We start from the raw sequence: 24,659 nt of genomic DNA, 5'->3' as shown, positions 1-24,659 counted from the left end.
AAAGTGAAGAAGAGGAAAGAAGAAAATGTGGACAACAAAGAAGACAAAAAAGCGGGGTTGGGTTTGGCTTAGGCTGCCTTGAGTTTGGGGGAAGAAATATTATCCTCACACCAAAGATAGGGATGAGGCCAGAGAAGGGTTGGAGGAGTTAATGGTAAAAAAGATGTAATGAGATGGCAAGACAGAAGAGAACCAACCTGGTTTTGGGCTTTAAAAATTTGTTAAATATGGTCTTGGTGAGCTGGTATTGAAGAAGAAAGGAAGACTGCCAGCAATATTACATGTTTACTACAACAACCATCCTTAACAGTTTCACCCTCCTTCCCCTTCTTTTCCCCACTTTATAGCAAATGGGTTGAGCTGGATTGATAGAATAGCCCAGTAAATTGTGGGTCACTTTGGCTGCCAACTAAACTTTTACCCCTTTACAGGAATGGGCCAAAAAGGCCATTCCATGTCATACTCAGACATCTCTCTCTCTCTCTCTCTCTCTCTCTCTCTCTCTCTCTCTCTCTCTCTCTGTAAATTTGGCAGTTTGGCATCCACATTAATTCAGGCATAACAACAACCACCTTAATCTGTGTGGATATTGGAGCTCCCATTCCCTTCCAAAAATAGAGAAATTTTTTGGGAGAGATTTGTAAAAGTAATGACAAGATGGCAGCTTCTGATTTTAGTCTTCATTATCCTTCCCTTTGTTTGCTACCTTATCCTTTCTATACTATAATCCTTATCCTTTTATAGTTTTTACTAAGAAGGGCAGTGACTTAATTTTATAGAATTTGACCATGAAATCTTGGCAACTGGCTATAGTCCAAGTTGTAAACTATCTATCCAACGGTATTACCTAGGAACACATATTAAACCTTAAACACATCAACCACCTAACTTCAAGGAAAAAAAAAAAACAACCTAACCCCTCCAAGTAATATAGGAGAGTCGATCATGACCCCAACAACTTTTTGGTAGGGGAACTACCAACTATGATGGCAGAGACATCGGATATGGTGGGATTCTCAAACTCAAACAAAAGCTTCAAAATGAAAACAAAGAACAACTTGTTCAGTTTACCTGTGGTATCTGGAATTCTGCTCAAAAAAATTATAGTACTATCAAAAAGGAAGTTTTGCCTATTGTCCTTTGCATACAAAAATTTCAAAATGTATTATTAAATAAACAATTTTTAGTACATGTTGATTGCAGCATTGTTAAATTTGTTTTACAAAATGATGTTTCAAACCTTGCATCTAAACAAATTTTTGCTCGATGGCAAACCTTGCTTTCAATCTTTGAATTTCAAATTAAGTATATTAAAGGAGAATCCAACTCTGTCCCTGATTTTTTTACCCGTGAATTCTTACAGGGCCAAACTCCACAAATCAACTTTCTCAAAATGGCTCCTCCAAAAGAATCCACCTCAAACTCCTTGGTTAGATCCAAATCTAGCTACAGCACTACTGCCGCCTCTTCAAACTAAATTGTCACCGACCAATCACAGTTGGCTTCTACGAATCGATCATAATCCCATGCCGTAGTTCTTTCCTTGGCAGTTGAACTCGTCTAAACCACAAACAAGGCTAGCTCTAGCCTTCAAACAACCCAGGCCAAACCTCTCCAAACAGCCCAAGGATAAAAAATCAAAAGCCAATACCATGAGAAACCACTCAAAGAAGACCTCTTCACCATTGAAGATGTCCTTGAGAACTATATAGACACTCCCTCAAACATAGCTCAAAAAATCTTCTTTCAGGGATGGCACTACTATTCCCCAATAGCAGCAAAAACTCAAGAATTTTATGAATATATACTTGTCGACACTGACTCTGTCAGGTTCAAACTTAATTTCGACAAGAATGATTCATCATTGGTCACACATACAACTGTGACCATCTACAAAATTCTTAGCCTCAAAGAATGGAACAACCATCCCCTTACCTGTAGAAACTTTTCAAATACCTACTCCTCTACCGAGCACCATTACTATGACTATCAGGAGGCCTGGTACAAAGCATTTTTATTTCAAAATAGGAATAACCGACATTCTTGGTTCTTCTGTTTCGACTACAAATTCAATAATCAAATCCCTCTTTGGTTTTCTCGATGGTGGGATCAATACGGCCCCATGGTCAGCATCCTTCCACAACAAATACAGGAATCTTTTCAAATGTTTTGCAAACACACCCAACAACAACCGCATCAGCCTGATCTCCTCCAGTTCTTCCTCCACTGCTGCCTGGCATGGATCCTTTTTTGGGACTATGAGATTAGTGACTTCCAAACCCAGGACTGGATTGCTCCTGTCCTCTCATATGTTTACCACATCAAATGGTGGGACAACTGTGATGTCTCCAAATGCGAAAAGTCGGCTCTCATCCAAAGCCTTACAAGTCTCAAACCAGTTCTGGCCCTTCTGGCCTCATCAAAATCCAACATCAAAAGTGAGAAGGAAGCCCTTCTTGCTTGCCTCGCTGAGCTCGGTTTCAACTCAGACGAAGAAGATTCAAGTGACGGTGCCTACAGTCTTGGGTCCATCAAAGGCTCCATGTTGGCCCACTGTCATAGCCAGCAAATGGCTCAAAACCCTTACGAAGATGATGAACCAGACGAAGAGCCCTCCAGTTCTAAGGCATCATCCTTAAGAAAATTCAAGGCAGTCACCTCTTGCAAATCCTGCCAGGCTACCACAAAATTAAAGTCTTCGACCAAACGCTGATTTGGTTCTTAACGTCTGCTAGAACGGTTATAAACTAGCCGATCAGTGAAGTCGATAACTCACCTTGTCAGCTAACCACGGACAACCTCATAGATGAAAGGTGGTACTGCTACTGTCCCAGGTTAAAGGACAGTCAGGCCAATACCAGGCTCAATCAAATATGGTACAAACTCCTTGATCAAACCAATGCGAAAAATAGTGTCGTAAGACACATAGAATGCCGTGGTGTGATCATTGAATATTCCAAATCAAAGATCAAGACTAAAGATTCTATTTCAACGGCTAAGATAGAAGATTCCAAATCAAAGGACGAAATCTATCTCAACTTTCGGCACCAACAATGCCCTCAAATAGTACCCCAAATTCAAGTGCACAGTACCAAATGAAATGTAATTTGGTACTGTTCCAAATGTAATTTAAAATAGTGACAAATGAAATGTAAATGCGCCGCAAACTCAAATGAAATGTAAATGTGTCATTCCTCTATAAAAGGAACACATCCCCTCTTCCCAACTCACTTGATTTTTTTCTCCCAAAGTTAGAATTAGAGAGAGAGAAGCTCCCCAAGGTTTGCCCCTCTTAGGTTCTTCAAAGCTGAAACTCTGCCGGACTCCATCTAAGCCCCGCCGATCTTTAACAACAACTCCAAGGTCTAATCGTCCCTTCCCAGTTCGATCGCCCTTCAAAGGTTAGCTTCAACAACCCAAAGCTCCATAAAAGATCCAAACACCATTCTTCTTCTCAAATCCTCCAACCTAAGCCTACCCAAACCTTGTAATCAAAGTCTCCAAATATTAGTAAAGTTTAATTTCAAATTGCATCATTATTTTTTGCATTTCATCTTGCATATAGCTTGCTTCCTGTTCTATCTTCAGATCAAAGCCTATAGTCGTGCCTCTTGATTCTGAAAAGTAGATCTGGTTAAACAGTTTTTTATTTCTTATTTTGAGCTCATGGTCTTGCTTCTTTGATTTGTTTATCTTTAATTTTGCACAAATTAGTACTAGGTACGGTATCACACCTATCCTAGTGATCGGCTTCTTGCCTAGATCGGAGTGCAGTATTGCACCGGTCTCTTCATTCTCACTATACAGAACTAGGAACCCTATTTCCCTGGATTTTGGTGTAGATCGATCATGTTACCTGGTGTGTGTGTATATATATATATATATATATATAAAATGATTGATGTTGATGATGTCTCTGTTTTTCCTCTTGTTTTAGTGCATGTAAGGACACAGATGGTAAAAAAATAAAATAAACAATAATAAAGAGCCAATTAGGATCAATCAAGATCAATCCAACCTAGTCTAATCAGGGTCAACCTGACCCAGCTTGACCTGATTAGGGCCAATCAAGGCTAGGTTGGGATAGGCTAACACAACAGGTTGGGCTTGTGCTAAAATATCTCAGCCTAGCCTGGTGGTCAAGTTGGGATTAGACCGAGCTAAGGAAATCAAGATTGAGTTTGATTTTAAAATACCCCGCCTTGTTTCACCTTTAACTACTCGATTTTACTATATTACAAGTTCAACCCTAAATTTAATGAAGTAAAAAAGTCTCAAGGTTCCTGATTTACATGTCAAGTTACAGTATAGTTCGCGTTTGGCATGTAGCAAAACAGAATTCAGATCCAAAAGGTGTATGGATATACTTTGATGGGCTACCGATCCCTAGTTGTCTCTTGGTGTGTTTGGAGTGGTGGTACCGTGGTAGTACGAGTTTATGATCCTCTCGTGTGGGTTGCAGGTTGCTCCCTTGGCCAAAACCAAAAGGTGCGGGCATGAGTGTGTTGATTCAAACCGCATCTCCTTTATGTAATACCTTCATCTATTATTCTAGGGGTCTCTAATAGGGTGAATAATGAATTGGGTGCAAACTTGCCTTGGAAGGCAAGAAGGTTCATGTTTGTGGCTCTCTCCTAGTCTGATTTGATGGGTTTTCTCTCAATGGCCTTCACCATGGGAGTCAGCTCCACATTGTGAGCTCTTCAAATGCCCACAGACAGTGTGCTGTGGGGTATTATGGGGATGTGCTAGGCCTAGCTTAGTAGCCAATGTAAATTTAGGGGCTTTCTATCTTGTGGGTATGTCACTATCCGTGCTATTAGCTTTTTATTTTAGGTTTGGCTTCTCATGAGGGTTGTGGGTTGAACATTTGGGCACCGTTTGACAATATTCTATTTTTGTTTATGCTTTTTCTTGTTCCTAGAAATGGAGAAACAACCTAAAAAGTGTTTGATAAAATTGTTCCGTTTCACTCGTTTCTAGAAGCATAAATCAAAATTTATGCCTATATACAATTCTAGAAATGGCTTTGACGAAAGTTTCTAGAAACGAATTTGAGAGAAAAAAAGGTTGTTTGCCCAATAAATCTCTCAACTATTTAAACCTAAAAAGAGGCAACCGGACCCTCTCTCCCTATTGGGCATCCGATGATACTACTGAGTTTTTTAGTGGCATTATGTTTGCAAAAAACGTTTCTAGAAACAGGTTTATTAAACACCAAAAAAATCCTTTTTTGTTTTTGAATACGTGAAAAGTCGTTTTTGTTGTTTCTAGACACAGAAAGAGCAGAAACATTATCAAACAGTGCCTTAGCTGCTGAAATTAATTTGTTGTTTGCGAGTTGACAGAGGCTGAAGAGATGCTTCCTTAGTCAGTGTTCATAACCTTTTACAAGATTCCATCTTTTTTAGAGCAGTGACTACTCACTAGTGGGGAATTTTCAGTCTCTTGTTTCTGATGAGTATCTCATTTATTTATTTAATATCTCATGTTTTATTAACATTAATTTTGAATTTAATTGACTAAGTTGTGTACTCTTTATATGTCCAACGGTTGAAATTGCTATATTATATTGCCCACCTGTGGTAAAATACTGTGGATTATGGAAAAACATCTTTCCAAATAGGCAACCTAAAGATTTTTTATTTCTTGAATTTTTATTAATAAAATATAAAATATTTATAATTAATTTTTTTTTTTTGGATAAACATAAAACATGTAAAGAAAACTTGGTTCATAACACCACTCCTATTTCGAACCTACTTGTGTCTATTGGGCCACCAACAACCAAACTCTTTTTCCAAAATAAGAAAGCTATATTATATAACGACCTGATTACCCCTCCGAATGAAGCATAAGAGGTTGATGCCATGAACCCAACAACCATTTGGTAGGGGTACTATCAACTACGACAATAGTTATCTTCAAACAAACCTAATTTTGCTATTAAGAAAAAAAACACCTAATTTTTCTAGACATGCACGTTATTTCATATATATTAGCATCTACTTTAGGGGTGAAACATGTCGGATTAGGTCGGGTTTCTTAAAACCCTAACCCAAACTTAGGTTCTAAAAATTCAACCCAAGCCTAACCCTGCCGGTTTCATACCAACCCAACCTGGCCCTAATTACTGTTAGGTCGGGATGAGTTGAGTTGAACTTGGCTTTTGTAATGGTTGGATTAAATTTGATTGACATGTTTTTGCCATTCATATTTTATACATTAAAAAATTATGGCTATGTTTGGGTGCAAAGGGAATTAAAGGGAAGAGATATGAAATTTTCATACTTAAAAATGAAATGTATGTAATCATTATCCAATGTGATTATAACATTAACTTCAAATCATTCCATATTTGGTTATAAAATTTCACTTCACTTTGCATCCAAAACCCTTTGCTATAATATATAAAATAAAAATTACATGTAAAATGTACATTACTAAATATGGTTAAAAAAATTAAGTAGTTTATATTACCACATTGGATCACATGAAGTTATTATTATAAGTATTTCTTTTTTAAGTAAGAAAATTTCACTTCCCTTCTCTTTAAATTCCCCTTGCAACCAAATGAAGCCTATAGAAAAATAAAAATCAATAAGAGCTCTAAATCCTAATATAAAAATTAAGGGTTACATGTCGGACCGGATTGATTCAGGTTGGGCCGGGCTGAAGCCTCAGCTCAAGCCTGGGTGAGGATCCTACTGGAATCAACCCTAACCCATCATCAGAGTCAAAAAAGTTGGCCCAAGCCTTGTTTGGGCTCAGGAAGTGCTAGGGCGGGTTCGGGCTGTCTGTCCCCCAATCTATTCATTATCTAATATTTTCATTTTTCAATATACAATGTATTAAAAGAATAATTGTATATTAGACTGTTAAAAAAAGAAAAAAGAAAAAATGACTCATACATAATGGGCCCTTTACTGAACCTGCTGGAAAAAATGTAAAATCGTGAAGCAAAATTATAACATCATCGTTAAGAAATAATTCTACAATGTCAAATTTTATTTCAACCTTTTTTACAAAATTCAACATATTAGGTAATCATACACAACTCAACAAAGACACATGATCACAAGGTTTTCTACTATGATTCAGGTTCGATTTGTATGGTCATACATGACTAGGTTCGATTCAAACCGATGGTTTTTATCTAAAATTGAAACTAACCTAAATCAAATCGAATGAAATTTCACTTTCAAAACCGAAACTTAGACATTTTTTTTTTTTTTTTTCAGTATGATTTGATTTTCTGATTCTAAATTGACACCTTTAGGAGGAGCTGCCAATCCCTTTACGGGACGTAGGGAAGACTATGAAGACGAGGCCTGACAAGAAGGAGATCCCAAGTGGTATATTTAACACTAACTCATGGGCATCTACTCCAATATTTGCAAAGAAGCATTCCACTATGTTGGAATCGCTCAACGCCAGTGATAAGAACACCAAACTTGAGAAGATGGCGTGAATAAAATCCACTATACATATCTTATACTTCCCCAGATCTCTTACTCCCTCTTCCTCCTCCTCATCCTCCTCGTCTCTGTCATTGTTATTGATTCTATTAAAGATGTAAAGGCCTTTGAGTGTTGCAATGCCATAGTAGACCTTGCCATCTTTCCCTATAAAGCTATCACTGAAGGCAAAGAAGCAACAGGAAAGGGTGCAGAGACCGATGAGGATGGCTGTGAGGATCCTGTTAGAATCATGACAAGCACCACGGTTTGAGAAGGATGAAGAAAGGGCTTGGAAGGCAAGAACTGTTACACCTGGTAGTGGCTTTATTAGGTTTGCTGCATGGCCTATGGATGTCCCTACCATCATCTTGAATGCTGGTGGTGTTCTTGATGTTGTTGTTGATGGTGGTGGTGGTGGTGGGGGAATGGAAACTGTAACAGTAGATGATTCTGCCATTAAAGAGAGAATGTTTGGTATAGGTTTAAGTGATCTTGTGCCGGCAGTGAGGGTTTATGAGGATACAGGGACGAGTCCAGAGTTGTGATGGAAGGTTTTGAGTGGCGAAGGGAATGGCATTGGGTGTCAAAGATTATATAGAAGGAGCTTGTACGTAGCTCATCTCTGGTATATGGGTTCTTCCATGCAGGTGAGGTAGGAGAGGCTTGAGAGTGGTACATTTGTACGTGGGTGGCTAATAGTCCATAGCGTGACTGTATGAACCGTAGAGAGGCCGTTATGCGGCTTATGCCTGCCTAATTTATGCACCACACGAAATATTTTAACCTACCACTGATTAATTACCCCATTTTTATTTCTTTCTAGGAAATAAAATTCCCATAATCTAGGGATTTAGACCCTCTGTAGCGTGTATTCGATTGTTCGAAATGACTGACACACACCCCAAGACCCTCCAATCGTCGATGTGTCATATGGAAAGGTGAAGTGGCCAATTTTGTTGGATAGAGAACAGATATTATGGGTTAGTTGGTATATCAAATTTCAGAGTCTAATTCATTCAAACGCTCTCTTATGGATCAGCATATGCTAGTACATGTCCATATATGCCTACGGGTAGTACTCCAACTACTATTTCATTTCTCCTAATTTTTTCAATGCTTTGTTTTCCACTTGTATATTTCGTGTCAACTAAAACTAAACGTGTGAACAAGAGACTTTAATACCTATCCATCCACAAATCTTATCCTCGTTTAACATTTCATGTGACAAATATTAATGTGGAGACAAAGAATTTGTGTGTCTAATATTCCCCACCAATCTAGCTAGGAACCCACAACTATTTATTTAATTTTATATATATATATATATATATATTTTTTTTTTTTTGAAAAGCAATAATTTGTGGTACACCATTTCTTTGGGGTCTATCTCATAGGTAATTGACAAAACAAGTAATCATCACTTGCCATTTGGCAATATAGATGACTAAAACAAGACCTCTAATGAACCCGATTCCTCTTGCTCGCCTCCAAATATAGAAGTATTCTAGAATTTGGCATCCATTAATCAAACCAAAACTCGTAAGGGTGGTTGTAGATCAGCACTGTATATGGAAGCAACAGATGAGCACTAGTTGATCTACGATCAAAGAAGCAATGTCGTTTGCACAATTATGTGTTGGCATGCTTTGATAGGGTAGCACAACTTAACAGTGTAAAAATCAAAGTTTAGAAAAAGATATTAAGTGAACAAGATATTAAGTGCCTTGTAAATTAGGGATTCATAAGTACAAGTATAACCCAAATATCAATATCCTCACATCACTCCTTAAGACATACAAGATCTACTTTAAAAAAAAAAAAAAAAAAAAGGTATACAAAAGGTCATTGGCCAAACCTGGCCCTTTTTCAGTAATTTGGGCCTTGAGGTGCCGACTTCAGATATTGGAACTATCTAGCTCGGCCCATTTACAAGATATGCACAAAATGGTTAATACATAAACTGCCCTGATGTCATTCAAACGGCCATAATATATCAAGCATCATATTTATAGTCCAGTACTCCTATACCAAATGGATTATGGAAATACTTATTTCAAAAATAGGAAATGTGTTTCCAGCCATTTTCTTGCTTTATGAGGCGATGGCGTAATGTTTGGGATGGTATGGTTGCAAGTATCTAATAGCTTTAATCTGCCTACTAGTCGTCTACACTCGGAGGAATTAAAGAAGAGAAAGACAAAGAAAGCAACGTACTTTCTCCTCCAACCAAACGTGCCTACACCTTTTTTTTTAAATGGAAATTATCATGAAGAAAATGTTGCCACATAATTTTTTTGGGGGGGGGGGGGGGGGGGGCGGTTTCGATCTAATTGAATTGGCTTTTATGTATGTACCAATCCAAACTGAAGTCAGATCTTTAAGAATTTGTTTGGTTTCGATCATTTTTGGGTTTTGATCTGACTGATTTGAGAGTTTTATAATATATATATTTTTTGGGAAAAGGTCTTGAAAGCTACCAGGACACCTTGGGATAAGGTGTGCTAGCGAATGTAGACCGTTGGATTAGATAGACTACATCAATACCATTGGGTACTTGATGTCTTAGGTCATTTACCCAGCCCCGATGTTGTACGGTCACTCTTCTTCTCCCTCACTAGCTCTCGCGATTTCCCATCCCTTATAGCCATTGCCATTGCCACTGCCATTGCCATTGCCATTGCCACTGCCACTGCCACTGCCACTGCCGCTGTAGCCGCTGTCACTGCCACTATCGCAGTCGCAACCGCTGCCACTGCCAAGCTGCAACTGCTGTCCAGGTAGAAGAAAGCTAGGAGGGAGAGAGAGAGAAAGAGAGAGAGGAATAGCAAAAACCAGAAAAAAAAAGAAGAGAACTGAGCTCAACCTCGACAGTGGCAATGGAAAATTTTCGACTTGTTCGGTGCTCTTTCTCTCTCTCTTTCACTTCTCTCACCAAAAGGCCAAAGGAAAATCTTTGTCGGGATTACAGTGATGGTAGAACGGTCAATGGAGAGGAATAGAAGAAAAAAAAAGAGCTGAGATGCCACTGCCGCTGAAGCCGCTGTCCAGGAAGAATAAAGCTCGGGGGGAGAGAGAGAGAGTAATAGCAAAAACCAGAAAAAAAAAAGAGTGCAGCTACTGTCGCTACCACCGCTGCCACCACAACAGCAGCTGTCCAAGAAGAAGAAAGCTCTGGGGGAGAGGGAGTAACAACAAAAACCAGAAAAAAAAAGAGAGTGCAGCTGTCGCCGCAGCCGTTCTCCAGGAAGAAGAAAGCTCGGGGGAGAGAGTAACAGCAAAAACCAGAAAAGAGAGAGAGAGAGAGAGAGAGAGAGAGTTGCAGCCGCTGCCTAGGAAGAAGAAAGCTCTGAAAAAACAAAGGAAAAAGAGGGTGAGAGAGAGAGAGAGAGAGAGAGAGAGAGAGAGAGAGAGAGAGAGAGAGAGAGAGAGAGAGAGAGAGAGAACTGAAAGCACCGGCTGGGCAACATTCTGGCGTGGCTATTGAGGGTGATAAGGTGTGACAGGTGTGGATTGAGGCTTTGGACCTTTCCTCTCAATCTAACGGTTCTCTCAGATCCTACGGTTAAAATATCATTAGCACACTTGATACCAAGGTGTCCTGCTAGCTTTCCTATACCTCTCCCATTTTTTTTTCATTGGTTCGGTTTGATACTTTTATATGGAAGAAAGAATGCTACCTAATGGCACGGGCACACGTCTAGTGACAATGAATGTAGAAAGACAGCGTTGGAGATGCTCCCATTGGCCCGCATTTGCATGTACTTGTGCCCTAGCATGGTAGCATTCTCTTGCCCTTTATATATATATATATATATATATATAAAATGGGAGAAAGAATGCTACCCGGTTGTGTGGCTATTGCGCCAGGGCCATGGCCAATGAGAGTTCATGGACAAACATCCTACCAGAGAGGTAGGGCATCTTTTCATGGTGCTTTGTGTCTAGGTGTAGATGACGCAACCAGGTAACATTATTTTCCCATAGAAAATAAGGGATTAAGATCCTTGTCTAGTTGCATAGCATATGCTAGCTCGTTTCCTTATGTCACTCTTTCATTCCACAATAGAAGGTAGATATATCATTCCATGGGAGGGAGGAAAGATAAACATAAGGAGGCGCTAGCATACACTATGTAGCCTGGCAACTTTCTTTCCCCATAATATAAAGGGTGAAGGAATTTTGTTGGTTTGGCATAGCAAAAGCTAGATGCATGGGCCAATGAGAGCACACACGAGATAACACATCTTCAATACTATACACAATTAGGGGTCATTTCACACCTTTTATGTCCGGACGTTTTCTACACAACAGGGTCCTTTTTTTCCTAAAATAAATACTATAAAACCTTTTTTTTTCATTATCATTTTTATGCTTTTCGGTCGGTCCCGATGATTTCACTTATTGGGTCTGTTTGTTTTCATGTAAAGTAGGGAAATAAAATTTCTCTGTAGGATAGAATTTTATTGAATATTTATTTTAATGTAAAATGCAAACAGAGGAAGCGAAAACGAGGAAAGATTTTCCTGTCAAATACCATTTGTATTTTGTACATAAAATTTTACAACGAAGCAGACAGGGCTTTTGTGTTAGTTTTCAAGCCCAAATCTAAAAATTCACGATGAAGCATTCCGATCATTTATTTATTTTAGTTGTTTTTTTTTTTTTTTTTTTTTTTTTCAAACCGTTAGGGTTCACATTGTTTTAGGAATCGCCATTGGATCAGCTGTATTAGGTGTTCCGTTTTGGTATCTGTCAGACATTAATCTCAATACTAATTGAACCCATATCGATGGAACAGTATAAATTAGGGGTAAAATAATTAAAAAAAAAAAATCAATTTTAAAGAAACTCGAAAGAAATCCATTTCAATATCATATCAGTTTTCAAAATAATTGATACTAAATCCAATATCATGCATTAAATCCATGAGGGCTGACTTTAATTTGACACCCTTATTCCCAAATGAGAAGAGTGGCCGATTGAATTCAAAATTAGGGTTAATATAACATTAGATATTCATAGAAAACATTAATAGACTGGAAATTTCCCACTAGTGTCAATACTATTAACAAAATCATGTCAGTACAACATGACATTTCCACAGAAAACAGTGTCAATATTATTAACAAAATTAATGTCAATATGAGATATTCAAGATTAGTGTCAATTCTATTTTCTTTGCTTTTCTTGGCATCCAAGCATAGCCTTAGAGGTGACCAACTAAGGAAGCATCTCTTCAACTGCTGCTTCGCTGTGCAGAACAAAATGGTCAGCTTCAACCCAAGTCAATTGGCAAACTCTCTTAGTTTCTTGAATCCAATCCGTCTGTATAAGAAAATACACCATCAACAAAAAACAAACAACCTCGGCCACCAAGTGTCCTAACCACAGCCCTGAGAAGCCAAACCCAAAATAAAAAGCTAAGGGGGTGTTTGGTTCAGTAAATCTTTGGGATGACATTCTTTAGAATGATAATTCTTAATTTTTGGAGTTGTTTGGTTCCACTAGGATGACCCTCATAAGTGAGCATCCTACTTCTCATGAATGACCATATTACAAAGGATGTGTTCCAAATTTGAGTTTACCTCAACACTTAAACTCAGATTTGAGCAACCTTTTTACCACCTAATATAAAAGGAAAAAGCGGAAAGACGTTATCTACAGAAGTCAATATCTCAACCCGCGAGAAACATGTGCTAGCCTTAAGGCAACCAAACGATTTTTCAGAAAGAAACATAATCCAGAAGAATGTCTATTAAAAGATTGACATTCATATCCGATACAAATACCATTTGATTTACTGAACCAAACACCCCCTAATAGCACCGAAAGTGGCATACGCACAAGATAGAAAGCCCCTAAATTTATATTGGCTCCTAAGCTAGGCCTAGCACATCCCCTTAATACCCGACAGCACATTGTTTGTGGGCAGTTGAAGAGCTCACAAAGACCTATGATGGGCAAAACTGTCCTTGTCAATTCAAGAACTTCTTTGTCCCTGCTGAACATCTTACCCCATATGGACCTGACTCCCATAGCAATGGCCATTGAGAGAAAACCCATCACAGCAGACAAGGAGAGAGCAACAAACATGACCCTTCTAGCCTTCCAAGGTAAGTTTGCACCCAATTCATTACTCACACTAGTAGAGACCCCTAGACTAATAGATGAAGGCATTACATAAAGGAGAGAAGTAGTTTGAATCAACACACCCATGGCAGCAACTTTTGGTTTTGGCCAAGGTAGTAACCCACACAAGAGGATCATGAACTCGTACCACCACCACCACTCCAAACACACCGAGAAACAACTAGGGATCGCTAGCCCTAGTAGTGTCACCCAACCCCTTAGGGACCCAAGTGTAAACCCTTCAAACGTTCTCTCATGTGTCCCCCATAGGCAAATGTACATGATCAACATGATAACAAGATTACAACTCGTCCACACCGATCCAAGTGCAGCACCTTTGATACCCATGTTCATGCTGATCACCAGCAAGAAATTTATGGGTAGGTGAAGGATAAGAGCAATGAAGGCACATGTGGCTAGGGGTGAGGTAATCCCTTGTGCCCTTAAGTAGATCCTAAGTGGGTGTAGAAGGGCTTGGACAAAGAGGTCCGGGACAGAGTAAGCTAGGTAAGTAGAGGCTATGGAGATTAGTTTGGGATCTTGGCCACACCAAAGTAACAATCTATCCGCTTTTAGCCATAGGATAGTAATAGGTAAACAAGAAAATGGTAGAATGAGTACTGCCCTTTGTAATGTAACACCCAAGAGAGACCACTTCTTGGCTCCAAATGCTTGGCCACAGATGGGTTCCATTCCCATAGACAAGCCGGTTATGATAGAATAGCCTGTGATGTTGGCAAAGCCAATGGAGAGAGAGGCAGCTGCAAGCTCAAGTTCACCAAGGTAACCTATAAACATCACGGATATCATGGCCCTTGAATAGAGAATCAGACCTGTTAGGGATATGGGGCCGTAGATTTTACATATTGACTTCACCTCGTCCATGATCTAGCTTCAATCAAATCAACCATCAAACAATGGAGAGAGAGAGAGAGAGAGAGAGAGAGAGAGAGAGAGAGAGAGAGAGAGAGACCTGGATGCATGGGCTAGGAATTGCATTCTCTTGTCTTGCACTGCTTTCTTTTCATGGAGTTGGGGCACTTGAAGAGAGGAAGTGGGTTGATCTTCCTTTGTTTAATTTCCTCTCTTCTTATCTTACTGTTGGTTGATTCATGGTTTTGGACCTTGTGGTCAGGATTATTCCACAAATAGCAGGGCAATCTTCTTCGGTTCTTCACTTCTTCCCCTGATGTATAGAAATCTTGTATATCTGTGTTACTGTAATATATTATCTTATAAAAGGAAAAGAAACATATCACGATATAGAAAGGTGTGAGATCTTAACCAAAAGCCCAGCTCAGGAATCTCCTTGGAAGCTACTAGCTAATGTCCTTGTTGTTCCCGACATATCATCCTTAGTTGAACCTATAAAAACTCCAATAAAACAAAAGGACCAGAAAAAACCCATTTCGAAAGGGTCTTCGGCTTTGTGATACAATATTCCATGCCCACATGATCGAGGTTGTTTATTTGAAAGTCTTTTGATGGAAATCCACATCTCAGTGTTGAACTTAAACAAATTATCTTTCTCTCTCTCTCTCTCTCTCTCTCTCTCTCTCTCTCTCTCTCTCTCTATATATATATATATATATATAACTATGGCCTGATTCTATCACATTGAAGAATTATGTGACAATTTGGTACAGTTGAATGATTAAGTTAAAGGGGCAAGAGAAAGCTACCCCGCTTGTGCGGTTACTGCACCAGTGCACAAACTAATGGGAGAATGCGCGGATCCATCTTCAGCACATGGGGAGGGTAGCACGATCTTTTTGCACCCACCTATATCTAAACGTTAATATACACAAGTGGGTAGCATTCTTTTTTTCTTTAGTTATTTTCAAATTATTTTGAAAACCCTTTTTTATCCTTACATTATATGATTTTGGGGAATAAGGCAAGGGGCAACCAAGAGGGTTACACTTTCTCACTTCATCTTATTGTCACCCTGGAAAGGAATTTGTTAGTTTTGGCCGTGTCAAATTTTACATCAAATTCAATCATTTAATCACCTTTCCATCCATTACCATACCCATCTGAGCATATCTATATATGCACTGTCTTTTAATTCTGAATTCTGTTTTGCTACATGCCATATGCCGATCATGTTGAAACTTTGACATGTAAATTAGAGACCTTGTGAGTTATAATCATTAAATTTAGGGCTAAACTTATAATGCACTAAAATCGAGGTGGTTAGGATGAAAAATGGTTGGGTTTTTTAAAAATCCAACCCAACCCTAAGTCCACTTAGCTTAGCTCAAGCTCACCAACCAGACCATGATGTCCAGTTGAGATATCTGATCAATTCAATCCCAACCTGTCGGGTTTAGCCATCCTATTCTAACCCTGACTGACCCGGGGTGGCCACTTAGCTCTGATTGGCCCTACTTTTTTGTCAGGGTTGGGCTACTAACCTTGATTTTGTTGGGCTAGCCCTGACTGATAGTTGTTGGCTTTTTTTCTTCTTTTTTTTTTGGCCATTTGTGTCCTTTTATACATTAACGAAAAAAAAAAAAGGAAAAGAAAAAAAATCATCAATGTCAATCATTCTTAAAATAATTCTAAATGCTAAAAGCCTATTAGAAGAAAATATGTTGTCTGATTACATAGCATGCGCTAGCATTTCTTGTGTGCCTCTCTCTTCTCCCACAGTAAGGAACAGATATGTTATTTCATGCAAGGCAAGAGAGAGATGGACACAAGAACACACGGAGGGGAGCTTGGCAATGTTTTTTCTCCCTATTAATATATATTTACATAAATCAAGATCATACTGGGCTTGACTCAGCCTGAGACTTCAGCACCGGCTTGGCCCGAAAAATTCTGGCTCAGACCTACTCTGAAGGCTGAAAATCCCAGCTCAGTGAGAGCTTGGGTTCACAGGCCATAGCTTACAACCCTAGTTACGGTGTAACTTGTAACCAGTGTGGTAGCAAAGTACAAACTAGAAGCTCCCAGAATATCATTAGTGTGGGGCAGCCATGACCAACCTCCCCTAGACCTTATCTCACTCTCTATTCCAAATGGGTCCTTCATGTCCCTATAAAACCCACACGAATAGAAACAATCATCCACCTCTGTTCTGCTTAGTCGGTACCCACCAGGGGTAGTAATTCTTAACAGGAACGACACCGATCTGATCCTGATTTATAAATGAGTCCATATCAGACGGATTTTCCCCTGGTCCCATGTAAAAATCATTTTTTTTTTTACCACTTTTACCTCTGTTTGGTACAGAATTTTCTATATGGGATCGGCCAAAAATCGTAACGGCTTCTGCTGACATCGATCCAATCTGGCGAATTCCACCGATCCGATACCGATTAAGTTTTCCTGAAAGTTGAAACTCCGGAAGAAAGTTTAGGGACAGGGGCTACAGGGCCATGTGGAAAGAAGCATGTAGCGCACTTCTGCTTGGGGTGTGGAATCCACTCACCACTGCTGGTTGGGACATATTTGACACCCCAACAACCGGACAGAGAAACTCAAGAAAGTGGGTCAATTTTGGGAGAAGAGTTATACACATCACTTGGGATTCCATCGCCCAGGGTCATTTAGATCATGAGTCAGAACATTTAATGCATTATTAACTCGTGGTTTGATACTCTATTGAGGATGGGATTCTATGTGGGAAGATGATTTAGCATCTCATAAATTAAGTCCCTCTATGTTGTCACTAATAGTGTTCAAAAGTGTATTTGTGAAAAAAAAGAACACTTGTCGTCATTAAACCATATGTGAAGAACCCTTATATTCAACATAGAAGGTGCTAATCTAGAGTCCATTGTTTCATTTTATCCATATATGATGGATTGTAGAGTGAAGGCAAGTGAACAGTGTGACAGAGAATAGTCCCACATATGTTACCTTTGTAATCTTTCATCCCATCATATACCCGTGGGTTCTTTCGCCCAATAGTTCGAGCTTAAAAAAAAAATAAAAAAGAAAAGAGGATTCTACTGATACGATTCTAATTCCTCAAATCATATGTAAGACCTGGTCCAATTTTCTGCTATCAAATAATCTGAATATGGATATGCTTATGACAAATATGTTAGCACAGACTAATTAAGGGAGGGGGTTTTCTAACCAAACTACTTGCCCTTGATTTGCTTCTTAGGCTTTGCTAGCTCTATTTAATCACAATTGGTTTCATTGGCCTACTATAATATTTTCCATTTTTTTTTTTTTTTTTTTTTGCCACTAATGACGGGTATTCAGGCCTTTGGCCTGACTAGTCCCACAGGTCCATACTAACCCCACAATCGTATGGATCGGATCATACCGGGGATGAATGAGAATCATTCAATTTTTACTGAAAGCTGTGAAGAGTACTAAACACCCCCATGTGAGTGGCCCTCAAGGAGGTAAGAAGAGTCGAACTCAAAACCACACACTTTCTGAGGCGAAGATCACTTGCCAACTCTGCTACCCCCTTGGGGTAATTGACCTACTATAATACATCTTCCCTCCTTCATACAACATGGGTAATGCTCTTTGTTAGGGTTTTCTATATCGGTAAGAGACAAAATGGTTACATAGAAAAAAAATGATGTAAATTTTATAATTACCCTTTATCTTAAATGATCATATCAGTGTTGACAAATTGACAAATCATTGTAACCATGCATATTGAGAATAGCCTTTCTCTCAAGTAACCAAATAACAAGCTATAGATTTCGTACAACAAAAGCTTTTGAAAAACATAAGGATATAATTTTTTGAAAAATATTAAAATCTAAAATGATAATTATCAATTTAAAGGATAAGTGAATTATTCCATTTCTTTGGCCAGAAATTCTTGCTACCCCGGTAACAACAAATTTTTTTCCATCATTCATTGCAACATACTAGAAAAACAAGATATTAGTCTAAAGTGCAACCAAACACAAATTTAATTTCCTAGTGGGAGAAAAAGAAGAAGAAGAAGAGGAGCATCTGGGTTTGTTTTATTTGATGGGGAGGTTGGGAAGGGAACTAGGAGGAAATCTTATTGAGAAGGGTCCCAGCCGGCTTAGATTGAAGAGTACCCAATCCCATGACGTGTGTTGTGGAAGAAGAAGAACACTGTACTAGCGAGGAAACCAATCACTGGAGTCAAAACCATCACCAACACATTCTGAGCAGACACCAACGATGGATAGTAACAGTCCATGGTGTTTGTGTCCAATAGAGAAACCACTGCAAACACAATCACCGTCAAGAAGGCATGCACAAAGTCCCCAAATCTAAGCTTATAGGACTTCAAATTCACTTTATCCGACGCCGGCGACGGCCAGAGTCCACTAATGGTTACAATCCCATAATGAACCGAACCATCGCTACCCTCGTAACTATCTGTAAAAGTTGAGAAGCAACAAGAGAAGCCACAGACAACAAGGAGAATCCCTTCAAGGTACTTGTTGATGGTATGATTACAACGACCGTTGTTGGTTAAGACTGGATTTAGGAATCGAAACAAAAAGACAGTCCCAGTTGGTAGAAGCTTGATGAGGCTTGCCATACCTTGGAAGGCCTTGCCTGCCATGCCTTGTTTGCTTGTCCCACTAGTTGAAGATGTATTCTTGCTTGTCGCCATTTTTCTGCCCTAAAATCTGCTCCCCTTTGATCTTCCAAAACCTAGCTATATAGGGTTGCAAGTGTAGTGGGTTATTGTTAATTTCTTTGAAATTTATAGTAGCAGCCAGAGAGAGAGAGAGAGAATTTATAGCTTGCACGGAAAATGGAAGTGGGCTGACCTTTGGAAAGCAGCCATTGGACTGTGTGTGTGATCTGCATTTTTGCATGGAAGAGAAATCTCATAGCTACCAGTAAACAAAAGCCGGCAGAATGGGTATTTGTAGTAAGAATGGTAGATGATGAACCATGTGAATTATTAATCTCCAATTGTCTCCCACTCATTTTATCTAAAAGTGGAAAAAAAAATTGAAGATGATAATACTCTTTGTGGAAGGTTTAAACAGAAAATAAAAATTCATATTAGAGCAAAAATAAAGGTTGAGTATGACTTGAGAGCAAAAGATTCGCTCATATGTGGATTCTTTTGCAACCCCCACTTACAAAAAGGGTGGGGGGTCAATGGGTCAATGGGTCAATCTCTCTCTCTCTATATATATTTTTTTTGTTAAGGGAAATGATTATCATGATGACATCAGCATAAAATCGAAACTTCATGCTCCCACCCAAATTATTATAACATCCTCTAGAAAATGTCTTTAATAGGCCCTTTATTTGTAAGTTTCTTGTGATACCTCCCTTCAATGCCCGAATTGCACATTGGTTTAAGAAGAAACTTATCTAAAGCATTGTTTGATAATGTTTTTGTTCTTTCTGTGTCTAGAAATAGCAGAAACGATTTTTTACGTTTTTGAAAACAAAAACGGATTTTTTAGTGTTAGATAAACTTATTTTTTGAAACATTTTTTACAGACATAATGCCACTAAAAAATCCAATAGTATCATCGGATGCCCAAAAGGGAGAGAGGGTTCGGTTGCCGCTTTTTAGGTTTAAATAGTTGAGAGATTTATAGGGCGCAACAGTTTTTTTTTTTTTTTTTTTTTCTCTCAAATCCGTTTCTAGAAACGATGAAACAAGTCCGACTTGTTTCGTCAAAGTCGTTTCTAGAATTATAAATAGACATAAATTTTTATTTATGTTTCTAGAAACATGTGAAACAAAACAACTTTATCAAACGCTTTTCAGGTTGTTTCTCCGTCTTTGGGAACAAGAAATTGCAGAAACAGTAGAAACGGAACGTTGTCAAATGGTGCCTTAATTCCCCCCTCCTTTTTTTTTTTAAATTTAATTTATTTAGAAAATGTGGACTTCAAATGAATTATATTTTTTTAAAACACTAAATTGATTTGGGGTTCAAATTCCTTCCCATGCTGATTAACATCGTGGGAAACCATCTCCCCTTAATCATAAATCTCAATAATTAGGTAGAGTTGTAGGAGCAAGGAGGTGGAGGAAGGTTAGTCATTAGTAGATTATATGACTTCGGTGAATCCATGAACCCATGAAGTAGGAAACACTCAATTTCTCATTCCTCTCCCAAAGAGTTTATCCAGCTAGAAGACAGCCAGTTTTAGAATGAACTTCAATTTCTCCAATATTCTTATTTCTTATTTCATGTTCCAATTGATTTCCTATTTGTTCTTCAAAAGATAGTTCTACTCACTTAATTTGGGAAATTTCTAAGGGTTTTGCTTTATGTAACTACAGTTGGTTGTTCTAGGTCTGGCACCATATTAAAATTTCCCTCCTAATAAGAATAGGAACAGGTACAGTCTTTTTATCTTGTAGAGGGCAAAATTAGTAGTAAAAAAAAAAAAAAAAATTACAATTTTCATAATATTTTATCTTTTATATGATCTAATCTGCTGATGACAATTTTAGTGTAACCATGCGTAGTTACATGGGAAATATTTTTATATATTTTCTAGTGACTGAAAATAACTACTTTACCAACTTTATTTTTTTGAGAATATTCTAATATTTGAAAATCCATTTCCATTCTAATTTCATTGAAAAATTGAACTTAGATATTTTCTTTTCTTTTCAAATTGACATTGAAGATTATGACAAAAAAAGACTTGGTAATTTAAAAGGAATATCTCAAAACCCTTACAAGAGCCATAATCAAAACATAATTGCTTTAAATAATGATTGGAAATAATTGCTTTGCCAACTTTCTTTGTTTGAGAATATTCTAATAGTTGAAATCCGTTTTGTTTCATGTTTCATTGAAGAATTCAAATTTCATTTCTTTTGTTTCAGATTGACATACTAAATAAAAATTATGACTGACTGAGAAATTTAAAATGAATATTTGGTCAAAACCCTTATGAGTACTATTGACCGAAACATAATCTAATTTAAGTAATTAAAAGTTTTATCTAAACTTTAGTGCAAGACTGCTAAGTCAACCATTTAACTTCCTCCTGTCACTATTCCTAGTTTCCTACAGTTAATATAGTACCCTTAACATTGGATTTCACAGGCCAGCTTTTTTTTCTCCTCTTTTTTTCTCTTGGGAAGAAACAATACGTTTTGTTTTGTGCTAAAGTTATGTAATAACAGAAATGTAAGACTCAAGTGGCATGGTAATGAAGTTATGAACTTACCCTTAAAATAACTTTCAGAGCATTACAAAATTAAACTTGTGGAGAAAAGCTAAAAATTTGTGAAAATTAAGCCTTAACAAGATCATGAGGTTGTCATTATATGTCCACATTGCAGTTTTGACTAAGTGGTTCTGATGACATCTTATATGTTAGAAACATGTACTTAAGCAAATAATAATAATAATAATAATACTATTATATATCATACTATTATAAAAAAGCAAGAAGTGGTAAATCTTTCACTTGACAATGTTGTCCTTCCTTCTTCATTATTTCTTATTTCAATTATTTTTTATTTTCTTAATTTGTTGGCACCCGTAATATTATTATATTTTTATAATACTTAAATACTATAATTTCTCTCTTTCCTCTTCTACTTTCACACGATTTTGCCATTATCCACTTTTCTATTTTTATTATAACTCTTTCTAAAACTCTTTCTGCCTCCCACTCTCACAAGATTTTATGCACTTTCCTTTTTTTAGTTAGAACTCTTTATTTCCTATTCTTACTAAAACTCTCTCTTTCCTTTTTTTTTTTTTTTTCTTAAATCTCTCTCTCTCTCTCTCTCTCTCTCTCTCTCTCTCTCTCAAAGCTCCTAAGAAGCTTTGATAAGGAACATGTATTTTTAGTATAAGAAAAAAGATTGGGGAAGAGTAAGGTTAGATGGTACTGGCTTGAAATCGTTCTATTTCTCTCTTGGAAACTCTAACTCACCGTGGTAGACTTCTATATTATATGTCTTTTACTCTTTTAACTTATTTGTCCCATTATTGGACTTCTAACTCTATCTCACCCCTGCATTAATTGTTTCTCTGTGATAATACAGGTACGGTTCTACCTCCCCACTCATCTTTTATGTTCCTTTTTTTTTTAATATATTACATTCCAAAGTTTGTGTTACTATCAAAGTTCCTTATGGTTCACTGCTTTTGGAATCTCAAGAATTTTCAATTTTCAAAAATAGTTTCGAGGACTTTTTCAGTACTTTTTCACAGCTATACGATCTTGATTGGAGAATTTTCAATTGTTGGATTACCAAATAACATGGGATATAAGTAGAGATGCATAATGCAAAACTAATGGATTGTTGAAGTAGGGCACTTAGCTTGATCCCAACCACAGATGACTCAATCAAACAGTACTAAAATACAAAGGCAAGTAAACTTAACATAATTGGTAATTTTCAAAAGAAGGTACCTTGGTTGTGATATTGAGGGCGATAAGAAGAGGCAAGGCTCTCCCAGTCTTGAACTCTTTGGACGTTATTCTTGCTGGCTTCCCCTACTTTAGGCATAACAACAAGATTGAATGGGCCAAACACAAAACCGTTGGAGCTTTGCTTTGGCTGTTGCTTGATCTGGTTTTTGCTCATTCATCAAGGAATTAGCTTCGCTTCTCTTGAAATTATTGTTTGTAATCTCAGTCCTAAAATAATTTGGGTTTATTGTTCTCATCTATCAAGGAATGGCTTTTGTGCTCGTACATGTGGAATCTCCTCTTTTTTTTTTTCATATAAATTGAAGTGGGAGTTATTGAAGGCTAAACTGAAAGAGAAACTGTATTTAGTGTATGTGTATGTGAGTTAATTATTTGGAAGAGTTAATGCAGATGAATCAACCTGATTAATGGGTGGTGAATGACTGAATGTATGTGTCTTATTGACTCTGATATACATTTTTCATGCTTTGCAGTACCCGCTGAAGAAACCACAATACCTTTCAAGTTTCAGTTGCGGAAAACAACCACTGCTGCAACCATTCTTTTTAAACCCAGTAAGGAAAAATGGAGTACTTTAATTTTTCTCATCCTCCATCACTTCAATCCTGCTTTTGATTGGTTTGGTGAGTTCTCACAGTTTAAAATAGTTGCAATTGATACTTTGGAACTATCGGGTTAGCCCCATAATTTGCTGTTGTTTTCATCGGTCTAATCTGATTTTTTTTTTCTTTTTGGATAGTTGTTGGATTTCTTGTATTGTCAAAAGCGAAAAATCAATCTAAACATGATGGACAAAAAGCCACTAATATAATGGAGGGTACAAAGTTGAAAACTAGTTAAAAAATGCCACCACGTATACCCCTCTCTCTCTCCATTATCCCAAAAAAAATAAAAAACAAAATATACCTCTCTGGAGGAGGGCCAAGACACCTTGAAAAAAATTCTTTTACCAAAACAAAAAGAAGGACGATATGAATGTCTAAGCTAACATATGTGTCCTTCTGGCTGTTATCCTTCTTATCCCAACATTGACAAGGTGTAGGAAGCTAGCAGAGAAGCCAAAAACAGTTACCATATTCCCCACTTTCTATCAATTACATATGTTATTATATATATTCCACCTTTTTCGTTGAGAAGGTAATGGGCATGGTGGTCTTATCAAAACCAGTTAAGCTTATAATCAATTAGGTGATCGAAAGATCTCAAAAGTTAGGGTTTTTTTGATGTCTTGAGATATAATTGAAGGGCACAAAGGGATCGCTATGCCCGGAGAATGGTAAGGAATCCAAACACCCAGCCAATAGTGGTGTGGGAGAGGGTAAGGTTTCTTTTTTGGGGTAAAGGAGGAAGAGGATAGAATATGATCCGTATATCAAAAGGAGAGAGAGAGTGAACGGCAAGGATGATGCCTTTGTGTGTGTGTGTGTGTGTGTGTGTGTGTGTGTGAGAGAGAGAGAGAGAGAGAGAGAGGGGACAAATTTATTTATTTTTATCCTAAATAAATTGCTTAGGGTGGGTTGACTATCATGGAATTTTCGAGTGAAGCTCGTTCTAGAGTCAAGTGGGATCGTGGGATGTACCATTGCGTCATTTATTTATGGGAAAAAGAACCCTATCAAAAGCTATTGTTTTTTTTATTTTTTATTTTTTTATTATTATAGTTTTCATCTTCCTTTCTTTCCTCTATGATTGAGTAGAAAATTTGATTGATAAAAGTAG

The 24,659-nt window shown here is 37.7% G+C and overlaps 3 protein-coding genes across 3 annotated transcripts; all 3 read right to left on the bottom strand.

Annotated features, from left to right (window-relative positions):
* Positions 1-7,275: 7,275 nt before the first annotated feature.
* On the bottom strand, positions 7,276-7,917 carry LOC122094813 (protein DMP2-like). Its single transcript, XM_042665410.1, has one exon. The coding sequence runs from the start codon at positions 7,915-7,917 to the stop codon at positions 7,276-7,278; it is 642 nt and encodes a 213-aa protein (XP_042521344.1).
* Positions 7,918-12,680: 4,763 nt separating this feature from the next.
* On the bottom strand, positions 12,681-14,474 carry LOC122094812 (protein DETOXIFICATION 48-like). Its single transcript, XM_042665409.1, has 2 exons — positions 13,274-14,474; positions 12,681-12,880 (listed from the first exon to the last, which is right to left on the bottom strand). The coding sequence occupies exons 1-2, from the start codon at positions 14,472-14,474 to the stop codon at positions 12,681-12,683; spliced, it is 1,401 nt and encodes a 466-aa protein (XP_042521343.1).
* A 3,931-nt stretch (positions 14,475-18,405) lies between these two features.
* Positions 18,406-19,364, bottom strand: LOC122058309 (protein DMP2-like). The gene has a single exon (XM_042620935.1). The coding sequence runs from the start codon at positions 19,168-19,170 to the stop codon at positions 18,607-18,609; it is 564 nt and encodes a 187-aa protein (XP_042476869.1). The 5' UTR covers positions 19,171-19,364; the 3' UTR covers positions 18,406-18,606.
* Positions 19,365-24,659: the final 5,295 nt, after the last annotated feature.

This window comes from Macadamia integrifolia, chromosome 12 (assembly GCF_013358625.1).
Source record: "Macadamia integrifolia cultivar HAES 741 chromosome 12, SCU_Mint_v3, whole genome shotgun sequence".
Classification (NCBI taxonomy): domain Eukaryota; kingdom Viridiplantae; phylum Streptophyta; class Magnoliopsida; order Proteales; family Proteaceae; genus Macadamia; species Macadamia integrifolia.
Note: the sequence above shows the minus strand (reverse complement) of the source record. Positions and strands in the feature narration are given on the sequence as shown.